At 40.3% G+C, this 21497-nt stretch overlaps 1 protein-coding gene across 1 annotated transcript in view; it reads right to left on the reverse strand.

Moving 5' to 3' along the window:
* Nucleotides 1-1153: 1153 nt before the first annotated feature.
* Nucleotides 1154-21497, reverse strand: part of sdk2.L (sidekick cell adhesion molecule 2 L homeolog) — a gene marked incomplete at its 3' end in the record, with an annotated part of 338143 nt that continues 317799 nt past the window's right edge. The window contains 2 exon segments of the mRNA NM_001097930.1: nucleotides 1154-1273; nucleotides 8520-8667. Of these exon segments, the coding sequence (NP_001091399.1) occupies nucleotides 1154-1273; nucleotides 8520-8667 (268 nt within the window).

Here is a 21497-nt window from a genome sequence, read left to right on the forward strand (position 1 = left end):
CCTTGTTGCCTTTCTCCATTTAGTGCTTAAATTTTTTTTTTGCTTTTACAGGAACAAGCTTGCCTGCTATATAACATTTCCAATGAAACCTAAGAACTAGCAAACACATGACTACTGATTGTTACACATAGAAATGAAGCATGGAAATTGTATCAGCCATCTGGATCACAACTAAGATGCTACATACATTTCTGTTATTCTTTGCATCATTAAAGTGCTAATTCGATCTTAAATAATGATGTCATAATATGACAAGGACACATATTGAAAATATGAAAAAGTTTGGGAAGTTGGAGGTAGGAATTTATAATTTGTTCAGTAAATATCTGTAAACAAATCATATTGTTCTTACATTTCAGTGATATACGATACTACATCCATCCGACAAAATTAATTTGGAGAGTGAAACTGCTTTATAAGCCAGGTTGCATAAGAGTGATATGAAGGAGGTACAACATAAGCACTGTCAGCTTCTCTACCCTCTACCATTCAGGACTCATCTGATTAATAGCTGAAACAAAGTCAGATGGACTAGCTCTGCAAGCTTAAATGAGCTTTACATCTTGCTGTTCCAGAGTAATGTGCACAGTTTGCTTAGCAGTCTGTTCTGATTGGCAGGATGACAGACCGTTAACTTGAAAGGGAAACAATGATTGATCTGTTGCCTGATATTGGGGAAAAATAGGATGCTAGAGCCATACTCCTTCTTATTATCATAAGCACTCATGTATTAGTGTAGTCTGTTTAGAAGAGAAATGAACAGCCTACAGCTCTTGAAGAGCCTATATCTCTTGAAGTTTTCTTGGTTATCCCTTCCCATTTAATAACATATCTGCTCAATGCTTATGCTGGGGTGCAGTTCTGTTTATGATCTCATGATTAAATAAAAAGAAGATTTTGGGGAAAAAAACAACAAATCCCAGATCTAGCTGGAGGCTCACAGAGTTGGAATGCATGCTGATATGCCAAGTAGTATCTTTATGACTGATTACTCAGCTACACAGCTTTCAATCCAGCACTACACAATGCAAGAGGCAATATTCCTTCCATAGTTTTTCTACAACATTTATTTTAAACGGGCCAGAAAGAACCAAGGTCAGATAGTGATCAAAGATGTTCATGCTGAGCTTTTTACTTACTCTCCACAGTTATAGTGATGGGCTGGCTAGTTTTGTTGTCACCGTTCTTATCATTGACAGCCTGCACATAGTAGCGCCCAGTATCTGGAGCCACACTGGATAAAATCACTAATGTATTGTTCTTGGTGATAGCTCTGAGAAAGAAAAAAACAAATCAAAATATTACAGCTTTAAATTATTCATTGGCTTGAGAGTTACAGTATTATCAGCTCCTGACCTGTAAGTATATGAATTTAATGTTGTCAACAACAACAAAACTTGAGTACTACATGAATAGGCTGCATATTGTAATGGAGACAAATTATTATAAAGCACAGAACTCTGAGGCTGAAATGGATTCTTTACATAATTTAAGGTTTCTCATACTTTTTTCAAGTGCTGAAATATTACTTTATTTTAGTAAAAGAGCTACTAGCCATGTAGGTCAAGCCTTCTGCAAGGTTAAAGAACTTCTTCTTCAAGTGTTCCAGATCACTTCACATCATCACTTCACTGGTCATTGATGCCAGGGTGCAGAGTACAAATTTTTGCACACATCCCTGCCCTGAGGCAGTGAGCTGTATCTGTGCTCTATACTGGACCTAGAAGATAAGGTTTGCAATTGTGCATTTACTAAAAAGGTAAAACTCAGGAGTATGGGGTCCAATTCCTGCATGGAAATGGATACTGGCTTTGGAAAATGCTACATCAAATCTGCCAATATTTCTATTTATGGAAAACGCATTGTAGAAAGCAGTTTTAGAAAATCTGCAACCCCATGGGTGTACTTCAAATAATAATGAATATTCCACTGCCTTTATTTCAATTCAGTTCTGCACAAGCCATTAGTATCCCTGTGTAAAGAGAAATGTTGTGCTGTAATCAAAGCAAAGAGGCCAATGTAAAATGTCACATGCAGCGGTTAAGATATAGATGGGATGATGGGAATAAGCAGTCTCAATTTTGCTGCTGTTATTCATCATACTCAGTACAGAAGCAATGGGAGACTGTAATTCATACCTAATTCACAGTCACCTTGTACACTCATATATAATGCACGCCCTGCCCTGATATGCTGCAGGGATTTTATGAGGGTTGGGATTTCTACCAAAAGAGAAATAAAACATGAAGTACAACTGAGAATTTGCCTGCATCTGCCATGAACTGGCAACGGCTTGACACACAGGGCTAATCATTCCAGGTTTCCTGAAATAGAATATCACTATAATGGCAGGGAATCTATTGGATGGAATGGGATATCTAAGCTTTCATGTCTCTAAGCTTGGTGCCCTCTCATAAACCACAGCATGCCCTTTTGGCATCTCTCCTCACAGATATCTCCTGGCTCAGGCTCTCACATTGGGGACCTACTGACAGATCATCTGGATAATAATTCTCTGCAATTAGAGAGATAAGACTGACTGTGTGACTGATTCATTAGCACCACCCATTCTCTGGAAGGATTAGCTTGGTGTGTGACAGACTGAGATATACTAGAAGGAATGCAAACTCTGCTCAGAATGTCAACTGTAACATGATGTTTATTAAAATAACAAATATGGCTTGTGTAATGTAGCAGGGAGGTGGATGGGATGGGGCGACAGAATACAGCTTGCACTTATTAGCAAAGTCCACATTGATTAAACCTTCTATGGAAATATTTGCTTTCTCCAAGTACTTCTTTAAGTTTAGATTTCAGGAAACATCACAGAAATCACAGGCAACAATTACCGGTACCTCAATTTGACTATAAAAAATGATTGAAGAAAAAATTGGTAAAAATCACAGCTGTTGCATGCTTCATACATGCAACTTAAGCGATTAACTTTTAATACCCAAATAAACCCCTTCTTGTTTACATAGTGATTAGGGAGTTCTATACAATCCACAACAGGTTTATAATTTAGAACACCGTAAGAACATTTATGTGGGGTTTTCCTCATGGGCTCTTGCCACAAGAGCTACATTTTTATGGTTTACTTTTTATTTCTAAATTACTCAGTTTACATTGCAAATAATTCACTCTACCGTTTAAAATTTTATTCTTGAACCAACAAATATATTTTTAGCTGTAATATTTGTGTGGAGGCAGTTATCTCAGAGTTTTGTGTCCTATTCTGAGTTTTGAGAAGAAGTCAGCACTACACAAAAGAATTGCTCTCAGGTAGTTATAGTTTCTACCCTTCTCATTGTACTTCAATACTATCCAAGTCATATAATAGCAAAGCAGGATTGATCCTGCTTGGGTGCTATTCTCATAGAGCACCTTTAGCAATGCAAACGATTTCTAACTTCAGTTTGATCTCTACAATGCTCAAATCTTCTCCAGACTTCAGGAAACCTGCTTTTTGGAAGGGTAATAGGTATGGGTGTCAGAAATCACTATTTCTTCCCCTCATTGTATAATTTATTAAGGCTCTAGAGTTATTGTTCATAGAAGCAAGTGAACTAAAATTCACAAGTGCGTACTCTGTGTGTGTCTGTATATATCAATATCTCCTTTACTGTACAAGCTAATTGAGGCTAAGACTATGTGCACACAGGCTGTTGTAAGCCTGAGTATATTTACAGGCTGAGAGAATCAGATCTGCTCAGCATCCCTGCTCAATTGATTTAAATTTGATTAGCCTGTGTGCGGTCACACACAGCGGAGCTGAAGCTGAGATCAGAATATCACTCTCTACATCATACAAAAGTTATGACACCAGTGAACAACCCCTTTAACATACAAGGGTTATTCACCTGAGACATCAACCTCAGAATGCTGATTTCAGGAAGATTTTTGACAACAACCTAGTCGCATGCATTTACACCCAAGGTTGACAAGAACAGGTATGGGATTTATAATCCTTCACACTAGGTTTATACACTTGACCAAAAGGCCTGAGCACAGAGTCCAAAAGTGCAACCAAGGAGCAAAAATCCATATATACCAAAGTCAACTTTTACAAGAGTCCATAAGTGCTACTAAAAACCAAGTAAAAACATATTTTTAAACATGATAACATAGGTACTGCCCACAAAGGGCCTACCTGATAAAAGGAAACAATGTTGCACCAATCAAGAGTAAACTCTTACAAATCCAAGATCAAGTAAGTAAAATCAACAGAGTTTAACTTCTTAGAGGTCCAAAGATAAGCGGAAAAGCTTACAAAGAATTTTATTTGTATCAAAGTATGGTAAACAGAATAAACAAATGAACAAATAATAAAAAAACCAATAGCCTATATTACAAGAGGACAAGAAACATGGTAAACTGTTTAACCCATTACCCTTATGTTGTTACACTAGGGGGCAGATTTATCAAGTGTTAAATTTCAAAGTGCAAAAAACTTCAAAATTCGACCATCGAATAGGGTAGTTCGACATTCAAAGTCGAAGTCAAAGGATTTTTAAAATCGTACGATTAAATCGTTCGATTTGTATGATTTTACAAAAAATCCTTTGGTTTCTCAAAACTTGCCCAAACACTCAAGATTTATACTCAGGTTATAGGCTAAACAGCAATTTGGCAGGTTTAAGATGGCGAAGTGTCGAAGTCGAACTTTTTTAAAGAGACAGAACTTCGATTTTCGAAGTCGAAGTTTTTTACTTCGAATTTAAGTAGAATTTGGCCTATTCGATGGTCAAAGTATCCAAAAATTACTTCGAAATTTCTATGTTTTTGAATTCGAAAATTCACTTCGAATTCACTTCGACCCTTAGTAAATGTGCCCTTAGATGTTAAAACCTCAGGAATGTTCTTTGTGCTTCAGACATAACCTCAAAAAACATTGAAATTGCACATTGAAATTGCATATGCTGCTCATTAGTGATGAAAAGTCATGTACGCAAGTCAATGGGCATCAATCCAAATGCATTAAAGTCAATGGGAGTTTTTTCTTGCAGCAACTTATTTTGTCTCTGTGACTTTTTTGTCCAAAGCATTAAAGTCAATGGGTGTTTTTCTCTTATATCCAAATATTAAGGAAATTGGTGTGCAGTGCCAGTAACTATACCATTATTAATCAGAAAGAAAGTACCAAAAAATAATTAATGAAGGGAGAAAAAATACTCACAGTTCACCCGAGTCCATGGGTGCAAAAATCCAAAACAGCAAAAAGCTTTGAGTTTTCTTCAAAAGTAAAGACCAAAATTAAGATAAAAAATTCAAATAATTTATGAGGTCATATAGATGACCGCCTAACGTGTTTCGTGCCCCAGTATTTCCTAATAAATTATTTTGATTTTTTTATCTTAATTTTTCTCTTTACTTTTGGAGAAAACACAACTTTTTGCTATTTTGTTTTTTCCTCTTATGGTGACTTTTTTGTCACTGCAAATTTTTCTGCAGAAATTTTTTTCCGCAGTTCAAAAGTCAATGGGAGTTTTTATTCTTATGGCAACCTTTTAATCCAAATGCATTAGTCAATGGTAGTTTTGTCTTATGGCAACTTTTTTGTCCAAACGTATTAAAGTCAATGGGTGTTTTTTCTCTTATGGTGACTTTTTTTGTCTTGGCGACTCTTTTGTCACTGCAAATTTTTCTGCAGCAAATTTTCACAGCAGTTTCGTGAAAAAATTTCCCGCAAATCCATGGCTGGTGAAAAAATACACTCATCACTACTGCTGATCCATAATTAAGGGGGAGAAGGTTTGTCACCCCAGCAAAGGCAATATAATACTTTTAAAAGAATTTTCAAGGTATGATACTGAAAATGCAATTTGCATGTTGAAATGTCCTTGCGGGCTAGCCTTTTTAGGACAAACTGGCAGATAAGTGAAAGAATACATAAAAGAACACAGAGGTAACATCAGGAATTACAAGGCAGGACACACCAGTGTCAAGACGCTTTGCTATTTGTGGCCACAACCAGAAACAACTGAAATGGCTAGTTCTTGAATAGGTAAAATAACCTAAAACTGAGGGGTTAATAAAGTACTTTTACATGAGGCCATGTGGACTAAGAAATTGCATATACTCATACCCATGGGTCTAAAGGATTATTGTAATTATTGATGTATTACATGTAGGATAGCTGTGTACATTTGTCTCTCCTCTGTATTTTTCTGTGCAAGGAGGGGGAGGGTGAGAAGCCCCATGCTCTGTGAGCTGACAGGAAGGAAGAGGGAGAGAGGATGTGCTGCTGGGAGAGACAAAGGCATGGTTACCAGGTTGGTGGGTTTCCAGCCAAATTGGCTACTAATTTAAAGCCAAGGCGGGTTTTATAAATACAAGCTAGCCAAGGAACAGATTTGGGGTAACTTTTTGGGCCTTTGGCTGGTTTGTACTTTGGAAACCAGCCAAAGTGTTTTCTTGCGCTAATGTGCCAAGCCTGCATATCCCAATGCATGTTGGGTAATGTAGTTTTTGTTTTCAATTTTCCAACTGGCAAGTTTAATGTAAGTTTAATGTAAGACTACAATACCCAGCATGCAATGGGACTGACTTGTGTAGACTTTGGGAGTTCCCAGATTTTGGGCTCTGTACCCCAGTCTTCTGTCACTCTTAATCATTCTTGCATTTTCCTGTGAAATTACTCAAAATCAGACAATTTAGATTTTTTGGCCACCAAAATGTCTATAGGTTGACCTGTTTTACCAATATTTATTGAAATTGTATATGTAATAAGGCCTTATGGGACCCCTATACCTCCGGGGCCCCCATCTGTAGTTAAGGTCCTGTTGACAGGCGAATCTGACCCATTTTGCTTCATGGAAAAATTTAAAAAGACATGTTTTCATATATATTCATTTATTTTTTTAAACTTTTTTTCACTGCACATGCTATTTTTGGGCTACTTTTGAAGTGCCTCTTGGCTAGTTTTTGACTGGTCTTGTAGCTGATTTTGAAAATTAGACCTGACAACCCTGGAGAAAGGGCCACTGGGAGAGAGAAGCAGCAGAGTACAAGCAAAGTGTGCATGCTCCTATTGTTTCTGTGTGTATAAGTTAGTAGGGAACCCCAGTGGCAGAAAAGCACACTCTCATTAGGGTGCGGAAGGAAAGGGGGTCCTTGTCAGGGCTCTGAAGAGCAAAGCATGCTCTTCTCAGGGCACAGAAAAACAAAAGGGAGTCCTTCTCAGGACTTTAAAGCAACTGACACATAAGTGGGGGATTCCCCTCAGCAGTTCAGAGATCATCAGCTGCATTAATTCAGTGAAGTTGCGAGTCCTGGCTGGCAGGCTATCTGTATCACTATAATTTGAAGGTATAGTGTTCTGCCAAAATAATCCATCAACCCTTCCACTGTGTATGTGTATTGAGGAATCAGAGAAGTTCCCAGGGAGGGGTATTACAGATCAGCCTATCCTGACCTTGGGTGGAGACAAACAAATTTCAAGTGTACCTGCTTTCCCAAATAGCGGAGGCACAGGACTCCTGTAGCGCCACACTCAACTAAATGAGTGTTAGGTCTTATGCAGTAGCAGAAGAGGGCTTTATACAGATATTGAAAACTACCCTAGTCATTATATTAGCATTTGGGTAAGAATTTTTTTTTCTTTTACAATTATATTTGGGTAAGAGTTTACACATGTTCCTAATGCTATTTGTAAAGTTATGAATGGGCAGCTTACTGGTTTATAGTAATTGGTACATCATTGGTTCCTTTTATCAGGTAGGCCACTTGAAGGCAATACCTATGAATCATAATATTTTCATATTTAAAAATATGTTTTCACTTGGTTTTTTAGCAGCACTTATGGACTTTAAAAGTGGAGGTGGGGGGTTACATCCCCAGGTGATTATTTAAAGTTGTGTTCATGCAGTTTTTAGTACACACTTGAAATAGGGATCTGTTATCCGCAAACCTACTATCTAGAAATCTCAGAATTGCCAGAAAACCCATTATCCAGAAAAAGAATTACGGGAAGGCCAACATTTACTCCATTTTAATGAATAAATTAAAACATTTTAAAAATTAGTTTTCTCTGTAATAATAAAACAGTGTATTTTACTTGATCCCAACTAATATATCTAATCATTATTAGAGGAAAAACAATCCTATTGGGTTTAATGTATAAATAATGTTAAGCTAAAGTATGGAGATCCAAATTACAAAAAGACCCTGTATCTGGAAAACACCATATCCCTCATTGTTTCAGCATTGCCAAAGTAAGGTATTATTTTCCTTCTGGGAGAAATTAAAAAGCAGGAGACTTGGCTGCTATTATGGGCCATTGGGAAGGGTGGCCAAAACCAGGAGCCTACCTATAAATACAGAAAAGCTAACATGTCTCCAGGCATAGATATAAGATTGTGATGAATACAGCACTCTTCTTTTCCCCCAGGTTGGCTGTGTTGTGTGTTGGTAAACAATGAGCTACTCAACAGTACTGATCATCCCCACTTGTAGATCAGCTGACAGTCTGAACACAGTAAAATTGTAAAGGTACATTCACACAATAACTTTTCACTCACATACGATTGCTGGGTGGGATCTTTCTGCCGTCCCTGAACCATGTCACCTGGGGTTGGGGGAAGCTGGCAATGTTGGGAGCATTGATCACCGCCGCATCTCCATGAGAAACAAACAGAGAAGTATCGCCATCTTCAAAGATACCCATATCTGAAATATGAATAAAAGACCAACATACTGTAAGTGTATACCCATTCTGGTGTAAATAATAATGTGACCTATTCCCTGTGAAATTCTAAAATGGCAATTGGAATGCATTACTGACTAGTCCCAGACTATTAGTTGATGTACAGTATTATGTATTAAGAAAGTTGGGGTGGGCTCGGTTGGCCAATATTTGGTGTATATATATATATATATATATATATATATATATATATATATATATATATATATATATATATATATAAAATATATATATATATATATATATATATATATATATATATATATATACTATAAAAAAGAAAACCCCTCAAGCATGATGTCTTTTTCACTGATATGTTTAATATGTTTGTTAAGAACATCTTACGTTACATAAAAAGTATAGAAATATAAATATTATTTTAATTATTAATAATAATAATAATAATCTGGATTTATTAAGCACCAACATATGCTGCAGCCATGCACAATAGATACAGTCATTTGAAAAAGTTTGGGAACCCCTCTCAGCCAGCATAATAATTTACTCCACTTTCAACAAAAAAGATAACAGTGGTATGTCTTCATTTCCCAGGAACATCTGAGTACCGGGTGTTTTCTGAACAAAGATTTTTAGCGAAGCAGTATTCAGTTGAATGAAATTAAATCAAATGTAAAAAACTGGCTGTGCAAAAATGTGGGTACCCTTGTAATTTTGCTAATTTGAAGGCATGTAACTGCTCAATATTGATAACTGGCAACACCAAATTGGTTGGATTAGTTCATTAAGCCTTGAACTTCATAGGCAGGTGTGTCCAATCATGTCATGAGAAAATGTACAGTACAGTGACAGCATGAGATCCTCAAAGCAACTCTCAAAAGATCTGAAAACAAAGATTGTTCCGTATCATTGTTTAGGAGGAGGCTACTAAAAGCTATCTCAGACGTTTAAACTGTCAGTTTCAACTGTAAGGAATGAAATTAGAAAATGGAAGGCCACAGGCAAAGTTGCTGTAAAACCCATACAGGAGCAGCATATGCGGAGGATTGTGAGAATGGTTACAGACAACCCAAAGATCACCTCCAAAGACCTGCAAGAACATCTTGCTGCAGATGGTGTATCTGTATATCGTTCTACAATTTAGCACAATTTGCACAAAGACCATCTGTATGGCAGGTGATGAGAAAGAAGCCCCTTCTGCACTCACGCCACAAACAGAGTCGCTTGTTGTATGCAAAAGCTCAGTTAGACAAGCCACAGTCATTTTGGAAAAAAGTGCTTTGGACTGATGAGACAAAAATTGATTTATTTGGTCATAACAAAAAGTACTTTGCATGGTGGAAGAACACCGCATTCCAAGAAAAACACCTGCTACCTACTGTCAATTTGGTGGAGGTTTCATCATGCTGTGGGGCTGTGTGGCTAGTTCAGGGACTGGGGCCCTTGTTAAAGTCGAGGATTGGATGAATTCAACCCAATATCTGTCCATGTTTGGCAGCCATCAAATTTAACTGAACTGGAGAAATATTGTATGGAGGAATGGTCAAAAATACCGCCATCCAGAATCTAGACACTCGTCAAAGGCTGTAGGAGGCTTCTAGAGGCTCTTGCATTTGCAAAAGGAGGCTCAACTAAGTATTGATGTAATATCTCTGTTGGGGTTCCCTAATTTATGCACCTGTCTAATTTTGTTATGATGCATATTGCATATTTTCTGATAATCCAATAAACTTTATATCACTGCTGAAATACTACTGTTTCCGTAAGGCATGTTATATATTAAAAGGAAATTGCTAAAACAAAACTCCAAAGAATTAAGAGGGGTTCCCAAACTTTTTCATATGACTTTAAAATAAAAAAAAATATTCTGATTAAAGGCCTGTATATTGCTTGCATGTCTGTCTCTACACACAGCAACAAGGATTTAATCATCTGCATACACCTGTAATAGACTGTTTTAGATCATATTCAGACCTTAAAGGGCACTTATTATGGTAAAAGTGGTTCCACACCAGGCTAATAGATCCCATACTCCAGATGAGGAAACAATGCTATTTGGGCCAGAAAATGCTCCAAGTGAATGCCATGCCCCATGTATTGAGAGGTAGCCCCGGCTCAGGCATCTTAAGCTGGCCATACATAGGCCGATAAAAGCTGCCAACAGACGGAGTCGGCAGCTTATTGGCCCGTGTGTGGCGCCCTCCGACAGGCTTCCTCAATCGATATCTGGCCGGAAGTCGGGCAGCTGTCTATCGGGCAGGGATAAAAGTCCCGTTGGATGGCAGACCACACCTGTTTGTTGATAAGGTCCCGCAATCCAACTGCCCATATGCCATACATTATGATTCAATCGGATCAGCCCGATATTGCCCAACTTGAGGGCACATAGGGGAGATAAATCGCCAAACAAGCGGATCTCTATGTGTATGGCCACCTTTAGTTGCCATAACCATGTAAATAATGAGTAGTGTTCTAGCTTGTTTATTAACTGATTGTGTGACACATAGGAGCAGGGCAGCAATCCAATGATCTCATGATGCATAATTGCACATAATGAGCAAGCTGGAAGACTTTTTCATAATGGGCATATGTCTGACCAAACATGACACTTGGCAGGAGCGTTTTGTGGACAAAATCGTATTGTTTCCTTCGGTGGGGGAAACAATTTTACTATGACTGAAAGATGCAATAGTGCAAGTTTATTAAGCATGTTCATATGAAATTAGAAAATTTTTCCAGCCTCGTTAGTGTATTAAATGCACAAAGCTCTATTATACAAACATTCTGGTTGCAATTAGGGTATGGAACCAAGTCCAGGCTCTGTTTAGCAGTATAAGGAACATAGGAAGAGAGTCGCATGAACACCATGTTATTTTGCAGGTGGGGAACTTACCCCCTTTATTCTTTACCACCCGTGCATCAAAGTTTCAGGGGGGGTTTCTTGCATTCACCCTCGCTTCATCAGGATAATCCCACAGTGTTGGCTAACATATCTAAAGCCTTAGTAGACACACCCAAAAACTCCCATGATTCCCCAAGTCCAATGGAAATCCTAAATGAGGCTTGATACTCTGTCCAATTAAGTCCCATATTAATGTCCATTTTGTGGTGTTTGAAACACAATGTCCATTTTAAATCACATAAAAATTGGTTATATACAATCTGACAGCTCTTCCAAGGGACCTGTCCACATTAAGAACATATCACCCACATACCATTTCCAGAGTGCAATATGTTTTTTATAACGGATGTTTTCCAAAATATGTGTATGTTCGAATTTGTGCATAAATATATTAGCATAGGCCGGAGCCATGTTCGCACCCATACTGGTCCCTTGGATTTGTAAATAAAAATCAGTATCAAACCTAAAATAATTCCATTTAACACCAGTTCAGGGCAATCACAGACAAAATTGGCTTTGTGTGTTGGAAGATCCTCGTTTAATAGATATTCCCTGGTGCACTCAATCCCTTCATTATGGGGTATTGAGGTATAGAGGTCTTTTACATCTATGTAACTTAATCACTATTAAATGATAACCAAAAAAGTTTGGGTATCCCCTGTGTTACAACATATAGCCCACATAGTAACTACATTTAAAAGGTGATAAGGAAAAATTGGCCCATTTTACAAAACGATAAGATTTTTGGAAAATGATTTACTAAGGTCCAACTATTCTCATACAAGAAAGGCAAGAGCATAGGGGAACACTTAACTAAAGCTGACATTAGAAGAGTTGACACCAAAATAAAACTGACAGAAAGGGTGGGAACATTCCCATCCTTAAACTGTAGTCATTGCAATGGGATCATAAAAGGGGAGGTTTGTACCCACAAGCAAAGGGGAAAGGATTAATCGTTGTTTTGCAAATTGTAACACTAGGGGTAATTTACCTCCTTAAGTGTCCCTGTGGCTTTGGCTATGTTGGCCAAACCTCTAGGGCATTTAAAACTAGACATAATGAACACAAAAGTGTAATAAGGAATTTTAAACAAAGTGAAAAAGAGACAATGGTAGCAAAACATTTCTTTGAAAATACGTATCCCAAATTAAATGGCAAATTCTAGAAGTAGTGGCAGTTAACCCAGTTAATGACAAACAACAAGCTTTACTTTTGGCGCATGTGCAGTACATCGTACCGGCGAAATGCTCCTACTGCGCATGCGCCGGTCAAAGCAGGAAGAAGATCACGTGGAAGAAGATGTCGTCTGTGAACTCCCTGGACTGGACTGGACTGAACTCCCTCACTAACCACTGATGTTCAAACCCAGATAAAGACTGCTTAGTAGCCATCACTTCCTGGATGAACCAACACCACCTGAAGCTCAACTTGGCCAAGACTCAGTTCATGGTTTTTCCACCCAAACCTGAGCCCTTCTCTTCCTTTCACCGTTACTATTGATGGCATGACCAATAACCCAGTTAACTCAGCAAGCTGCTTGGGGTCATCTTTGACCAGTCCTTCTCTAATCATATTGATAATACTGACAAAACCTGTCATTTCTTCCTCTGTAATATAGCCAAGATACGCCCCTTTCTTTCACAAACAAGAGCCAAAACACTAGTCCATGCCCTTATCTTATCCAGTTTAGACAATTGCAATCTCCTCCTAACCGGTCTTCCTGACTCCCATCTCTTTCCCCTCCAATCAATCTTAAACTCTGCTACCAGGATCCTTCTGCTCTCTCCTAAAAGAGAACCTGCTCAAGCAAAGGATAGCATATAAAACCCTTCTACTAACAAAAAGACCTTCACTCCTCTGCTCCTCACTACATTTCTTCTCTTGTCTCGCTATATGTTCCTGGTCATTCTTCTCCGCTCTTCTCAGAGCCACCTTCTCTTCGCACCATCCACATCCACTGCCTCTCGGCTCAAAACCCTTCTTTCTTTCCATCCCTGAATTCCTCCGTAAGGAATCCTCTCTCAATCTCCTTAAGAAAAAACTAAGAGCCTACCTTTTGGAGCACTAGAACATTAGCCTAGTCCTGTGCCTACTGACTATGCCTTACCTTGTGCACTTTTTCATCTCCAATTTGTGCCTGTATGTTAGCCTCCAATCTACTTAGACTGTAAGCTCTGTAAGGGACCTCCTTTCCACTATGTCTCTTACCACATAGCAATTAAGCTCTTTGTCCTGATATGATTCTGTATATATTTATTATGTGATTTGTGCAATGAGTCTGTGACCACAAAATGCATATAGACAAATACAAGAGGTCCTCTGCACTCAACCCATTATCAATATATTTAAGACAGAGACATTTTGTGCATACTGCTACTGAAAAATGCCTTACCCTTTAAACAAAACAGGGATTGTTAGTCCATATATTGCAATATATTTAAGATGGCCAACTTGTATTTGTCTATATGTATTTTGTGGTCACAGCCTCAGTGCAGCCCCGCCTAATGGTTTTAAAAATTAGTGGTGAGCACAATTTTTCCTTGTTTGTTATAGTTTTAAAGGAGCAGTGACGAGCTCCATGTTGTAGCCCCCACCCTTCCCAGCTATAGTCAGGTGATCCCACTGGGCAGCCAAGTTGGGGAGTTTTACTTTGAAAGCAGCTAGTAAGTTGCAGGTAAATCTTAGTCCCTTTGTAAAATGTATAATGAAGCAATAGAATTCTTAATGAATCAGATGAAAATTGAGCATAGGACTGGCTAGATATGGGATGACTTTGACGTAGTTGGCCAGCTAAAATATATTGCGATATATGGACAAACAATTCCTGTTTTGTTTAAAGGGTAAGGCATTTTTCACTAGCAGAAAATGTCTCTGTTTTAATTATATTGATAATGGGTTGAGTGCTGTGGACCTCTTGTATTTGTGTATATATATATACAGTATATATATATTGTGAGAGAAATGCTGGATTAGAGGTGGAAGGTGTTTATATTTCTCCCAGATTTCTCTCTTATATATACTAAGCTCCAGGGAAAGTATGTCAGCAGTGAAAGAGTGTTCTTTCACTGCATTTGGCTTTTGGAAAAGCCGGTAAAAAGGGCCCTGGAGTGAATGGAAGTGAGCGGGTGGGACTTCCATTCACCAGGCTATCCAGGTTTTGGTGAAGCCTGGCTAATTAGTGGCCTCGTTAGACTTCAGGGGGAAACCCCTTTAAACAGTGTGTCTCAGAGTTACTCTCTCTCTCTCTTCCTGGGGAACTGCCTGCATGCAGTAAGGGGAGAGCCGGACACAGTGAGTAACCAAACAAACAACTGTTTTTTGTAGAGTTGGATGCTAGATCCTCTCTATTGTATAAAGAGGGAGCGACTGTATGTTATTTAGAGCCGGACAGGCTAGGATTTCTTTTTATCTTTTGTTTTCCAATATGCTCCTGTGTGCCGGTTATGTGTGAATAAAGCTGATTGCGCTCAGCCTAAAACTCAATGCTGAGTGTGAACTGTGGTTTTCTGAGACCAATCCGATCCCTGCAATCTACCTAAACCCCCTGAGACGGCACCGTTTGGACGAGTGACGTTAACATATGGTGGAGGATTTTTTTTTTTTTGTTTGGTTTTTTTTTTTTGAAGATTTAAAGGGCCAGAAACCCAGTTCCAGCTGTGCATTATAAAGTGTTTTGCTGCAAGGCATTATGGACGACGTTCTCAAGGCCCTGATACAGGCTACGGCTGCTCAGCAAGAGGCCACCAGAGTCCAGCAGCAACAGCTGATCGCAAACCGAGAGGAGCAACGACAAGACCGGGAGCTCCTCAAAGAGGTAGTGCAGCAGCTAGCTGCAAGGAGTGCTGCAGCACCCCCTACAGAAACTGCTAAACCAACTGCTATACGGGCTAGCTACTATCTTCAAAAGCTGACAACAAGTGATGATGTTGAAGCTTACCTTTCCACATTTGAGAGGACAGCAGAGCGAGAGGACTGGCCTAAAGAGCAGTGGGCAGGCCTGGTGGCACCTTTTCTCTCTGGGGAACCACAAAAAGCCTATTTTGATCTGGATCATGTTGCCGCTAAAGATTATGACAAACTAAAAGCTGAGATTTTGGCCCGGCTGGGGGTCACCCTCTCGGTCCGTGCCCAGCGTGTTCATCAGTGGATGTTTATGGCAGAAAAGCCTCCACGCTCCCAGATGCATGACCTAATTCATCTAACTAAAAAGTGGTTGCAGCCGGAGACCCTAACAGGGCCACAGATCGTGGAGCGGATAGTGATGGACCGGTACCTTAGGTCTCTGCCTCCACCTTTGCGCAAATGGGTAAGCCATGCAGACCCAACAACTGCAGACCAGCTTGTGGAAATGGTAGAGAGGTACCTTTCTGCCGAAGAGCTACTCAGTTTTCAACAAGTGAAGCACACCCTAGCTCCCAAAGGGAAACTTCCTGGCATATCCAGCAAACTCCCTGCATGGAAAAAGGGACCTACGACCGATAAGAGCATGCTCCAACGTGGAGAATCTACAGGCACTAGACCCAGAGACTACCAAAATGTGCCAGGAGGGACCCCTCCTCGCAGAGGACCCAATAAAGACTTGGTGCGGTGTTACCGGTGCCATATGCTGGGACACGTTGCTGCCGACTGCAGCCTAACTGATGAACCTATGCAGTGTGATACTGCCTTAACAAAGAGACGTACGTCAATGTATGCTCAGGTTGTATGTACTGCCCTTCCAAAGACAGGGAAGGATAAGTACCTGTGTGATGTTGTTGTGGAAGGAAAGCTAGTAAATGCATTATTAGATTCTGGTAGCCAGGTTACCCTGATGAAATCTTTGTTGATTGAAACGCCTCAGTATGGGCCTGAGACGGTAGGGGTCACATGTATTCATGGGGATACTCGCGAGTATGCTATGGCTGAAGTGGAAATCAAAACTGCCTACGGGACATTAAGGTACCCCGTAGGGTTGGTTCCCACTTTACCACATGACATAATTTTGGGGAGGAACTTCCCCCATTTCTGGAAATTGTGGGAAACTGACAAGGTTATGGACCAATCCTACTCAAAGGGAAGCCGCCCTGATTCCGGTAATAAAGTGTCTGAGGGTGTACCGGAGGGTGAGGTTACGACAGATTTTCCCTTTTCTGTATTAGCAGGGGAATCTGATGAGGTAGACCCGTTGGAGGAAGACAATGACATGCCTGACTTGGAGATTAGGAGGGATAATTTTGCTTCAGAGCAGTTAAAGGATCCCACACTGTCTAGAGCAAGGGCCAATGTAAAAATGATAGATGGGAAATCTATAGATTCTGACTCTAGACCCTCTTGTCCCTACTTAGCCCTCCAAAATGACCTACTATATCAGGTAGTAGAAAAGGGAAATGACCGGGTAGAGCAGCTGGTTGTCCCAAAACCATACCGGCGTATGGTACTTGACCTCGCACATAAACATGTGATGGGCGGACATTTAGGTGTAGAGAAGACCAAAGAGTGAATTTTGCAACGGTTTTTCTGGCCAGGAATACATGGTGAAGTCGAGCAATACTGTAGTTCCTGTCCAGACTGTCAGTATTCGGTTCCTAAGCCGCATTTTCGGAGCCCTTTGGTCCCTCTCCCTGTGATAGAGACACCATTTGAGAGGATAGCCATGGATTTGGTGGGCCCAATAGTAAATTCTGCACGGGGACACCAACATATATTAGTAATTATGGATTATGCTACCCGATACCCCGAGGCCATTCCTCTACGTAATACCTCCTCTAAATCCATTGCTAGAGAGTTGGTACATGTCTTTAGCAGGGTAGGAATCCCAAAGGAAATACTCACTGACCAAGGCACCCCGTTTATGTCCCGGGTCATGAAGGATCTGTGCAAGCTGTTTAAAGTAGTCCAACTTCGCACTTCAGTATACCACCCCCAGACTGATGGATTAGTGGAAAGGTTCAATAAAACGCTCAAAAATATGCTTAAGAAGGTGGTAGACAAGGATGGGAAAAATTGGGATTACCTGTTACCCTATTTGATGTTTGCCATAAGGGAGGTCCCTCAATCCTCTACGGGATACTCACCGTTTGAGTTGCTATATGGTAGGCACCCTAGGGGCTTGTTGGACATAGCAAAGGAGACTTGGGAGGGACAACCCACCCCCTTTAAAAGTGTCATTGAGCATGTATGCCAAATGCAGGACAGGATCACCGCGGTGATGCCCATAGTAAGAGAGCACATGGAGCAGGCGCAAGAAGCTCAACAGAGGGTGTATAATAGGGGTGCCAGAGTACGCAATTTTTCCCCTGGTGATCGTGTACTTGTGTTAATACCCACGGTAGAAAGCAAATTTTTGGCAAAGTGGCAAGGACCCTTTGAGATCCTTGAAAAGATTGGTGAAGTAAATTATAAGGTTCGCCAACCAGGTAAAAGAAAATCCGAGCAAATTTACCATGTCAATCTTATAAAACCCTGGAAAGAAAGAATGTCATTGTTCACCAAACCTACTTCATCTCTAAGGGCAGAACCCTTAGTGCCAGAGGTTAACGTATCAGACTCCTTGTCAGACACTCAGAGGAAAGAAGTACAGACCTTTGTAACCCAGAATAGGGATGTTTTTTCTGAGAAACCTGGACGAACCTCTTTGGTAAAGCATGACATCATAACTGAACCTGGGGTAAAGGTTAACGTAAAAGCTTATAGGGTGCCTGAAGCTAGACGAGAAGCCATATCTCAGGAAGTTAAAAAGATGTTAGAGTTGGGAGTCATTGAGGAGTCGCATAGCGAGTGGTCCAGTCCCATTGTTATAATACCTAAACCGGATGGGAGCTGGCGCTTCTGTAACGACTTTCGAAAATTAAATACGGTCTCCAAATTTGATGCCTACCCTATGCCTCGTGTGGACGAGTTAATTGAGAGATTAGGGACGGCTAGATACCTGACAACCTTAGATTTGACCAAGGGCTATTGGCAGATTCCCCTGACGGATCAAGCCAAAGAGAAAACTGCTTTTAGTACTCCTGAAGGTCTGTTCCAGTATGTAGTGTTGCCGTTTGGGTTACATGGAGCCCCGGCAACCTTCCAACGTACCATGGACCAAATCTTAAGGCCCCATAGGCACTACGCAGCAGCGTACCTTGATGACGTCGTTATCCATAGCTCGGATTGGCAATCCCATCTACCTAGGGTACAGGCCGCGCTTGATTCCATACGAATGGCCGGTTTGACGGCTAACCCAAAAAAATGTAGCATAGGCCTGGAAGAAGCCAAGTATTTGGGGTATAACATTGGTAGAGGGCTAGTTAAGCCTCAGCTTAACAAGGTGCAGGCCATTCAAGAATGGCCTAGACCAGTCACAAAAAAACAGGTTCGAGCTTTTTTGGGGATCACTGGTTACTATAGACGGTTCATAGCTAACTTTGCTACTATAGCTGTCCCTCTGACTGACCTTACAAAAGGGACCAAGTCCATAATGATCAAGTGGAACTCTGAGGCAGAGCAGGCCTTTCAGACCCTGAAAAAAGCCTTATGTAGCCAACCAGTACTGATAACCCCAGACTTCACACAGACATTTATTGTACAGACTGATGCATCCGATGTGGGGGTCGGAGCAGTACTATCCCAAATCAGAGAAGGTGCAGAGCATCCTATAGTTTTCCTGAGTAAAAAGCTGAACATCCATGAGAGAAACTATGCTACAGTAGAGAAGGAATGCTTAGCAGTGAAGTGGGCTCTGGAGGAGCTTAGATACTATCTGTTAGGCCGCCAGTTTACATTAATTACTGACCACGCCCCCCTTAAATGGATGTGTGAAAATCGTGAAAAGAATAGAAGGGTGACAAGATGGTTCCTGGCCCTTCAGAACTACAATTTCACAGTGGAGCATAGACCGGGGTCCCAGCTGGGAAATGCAGATGCCTTATCCCGGGTACACTGTCTTGAGGCTAATTGTGTTCCGACCCCTACGTCGAAACAGAGGGGGAGGGTGTGTGAGAGAAATGCTGGATTAGAGGTGGAAGGTGTTTATATTTCTCCCAGATTTCTCTCTTATATATACTAAGCTCCAGGGAAAGTATGTCAGCAGTGAAAGAGTGTTCTTTCACTGCATTTGGCTTTTGGAAAAGCCGGTAAAAAGGGCCCTGGAGTGAATGGAAGTGAGCGGGTGGGACTTCCATTCACCAGGCTATCCAGGTTTTGGTGAAGCCTGGCTAATTAGTGGCCTCGTTAGACTTCAGGGGGAAACCCCTTTAAACAGTGTGTCTCAGAGTTACTCTCTCTCTCTCTTCCTGGGGAACTGCCTGCATGCAGTAAGGGGAGAGCCGGACACAGTGAGTAACCAAACAAACAACTGTTTTTTGTAGAGTTGGATGCTAGATCCTCTCTATTGTATAGAGAGGGAGCGACTGTATGTTATTTAGAGCCGGACAGGCTAGGATTTCTTTTTATGTTTTGTTTTCCAATATGCTCCTGTGTGCCGGTTATGTGTGAATAAAGCTGATTGCAGTCAGCCTAAAACTCAATGCTGAGTGTGAACTGTGGTTTTCTGAGACCAATCCGATCCCTGCAATCTACCTAAACCCCCCGAGACGGCACCGTTTGGACGAGTGACGTTACAATATATATATATATATATATATATATATATATATATATATATATATATATATATATAATGCACTGTACAGCACTGCTGCTCTTTAACAGCACTTTACAAATAAAGTTATACATACATACCTCTGTTCCAGTTCTACTTGTCAAGATTAATTTCAGGGCACTTGAAGAGCCTGGGTTGATGTTCCTTTCTGCACAGAGCTGATTCATATGCATTCATATGTCTTTCTGAGAGGTGATAAAAACAAACATCTAACACCCTAGTTTGAGAAATAACCTCTCGAAGCTGCAACGGCCATGAAGCAGCTCTCTGGCATAATTCCTCACTGGGTCAACTAGAAAAATAGATGCTGTGCCAATGTGCCATGACAGTTATTGAAAGAATATTAAACCCCATCTCCTGATTCTAGAATGGAGGATCTCCAAGGAAAAGCAGACATGGTGCCATTGTATTTACATTTACTTAATTTTTTTATAGTCCAGTCATTTTCCCCTTCTGTATATCTTGTCCCTACATACCTCTACAAGAAATTAATTGTCCCTATAGAAATTAAGGCCTAATAATTTGTCCTAGTACCATTACACAGGATGCTCGTCAACATTCATGCATTTTTTTCTATAAACTTCGTTCAATTTAATCAAAAGGCAATGGTTTATCTCCCAGAGACTTCTTGCATTCTTTGTGCTAGAATTGAAGATTTACTTATCTTCATAAACCAGGGATACATAAAACCAGGGTTGCAGACTCATTAAAAAAGCCATACAAAGAATTTACTTAATTTTAAAGAACAATACATTCTTTATATGTATTCTCTTATTGAATAAAGCAAGCTGACATCTACTGTATATCTAAGAGATGCTGAGCACAAAAGTTATTGTTTGCATATCTATAGTAATAAGTCAAATCAACGGGACTTGCTGTATTTCTTTTCTCTTGAGAAAGAGAAAAAATACAGCAAGTCCTGTTGATTTGACTTATTACATAGATATACCATGAACTGGATGAACTTCACAGACTTATTGCTTTGCAAATCTAAGCAAGTATTGAGTTATGTGCGGGCCAACCCAATACCTGTGGAACAAGTGATCGGGCAGCTTTGGGCCGACCTCACTCCACCGTTTGTGGGTCAAGTCCTTCTGCCCAACACAAAAGTATCCAGCGCTGTACTAGGGGTTCAACGTAAATCAATCAAGCCAACTTGCAGTAATAGTATATTACTAAATATCTATATGTAAGCACGGGCCACTCACCGTTCCCATTCAATGGCCCGGGTGCAATTAGCCCCTGACCCGGCACTTGTAAAATGGAGCTATTACACCTCCCATTCAATACAAAATTCAATACTGTCTTCT

The sequence above is a fragment of the Xenopus laevis genome, chromosome 9_10L, assembly GCF_017654675.1.
Source record: "Xenopus laevis strain J_2021 chromosome 9_10L, Xenopus_laevis_v10.1, whole genome shotgun sequence".
NCBI classification, from domain to species: Eukaryota; Metazoa; Chordata; class Amphibia; order Anura; family Pipidae; genus Xenopus; species Xenopus laevis.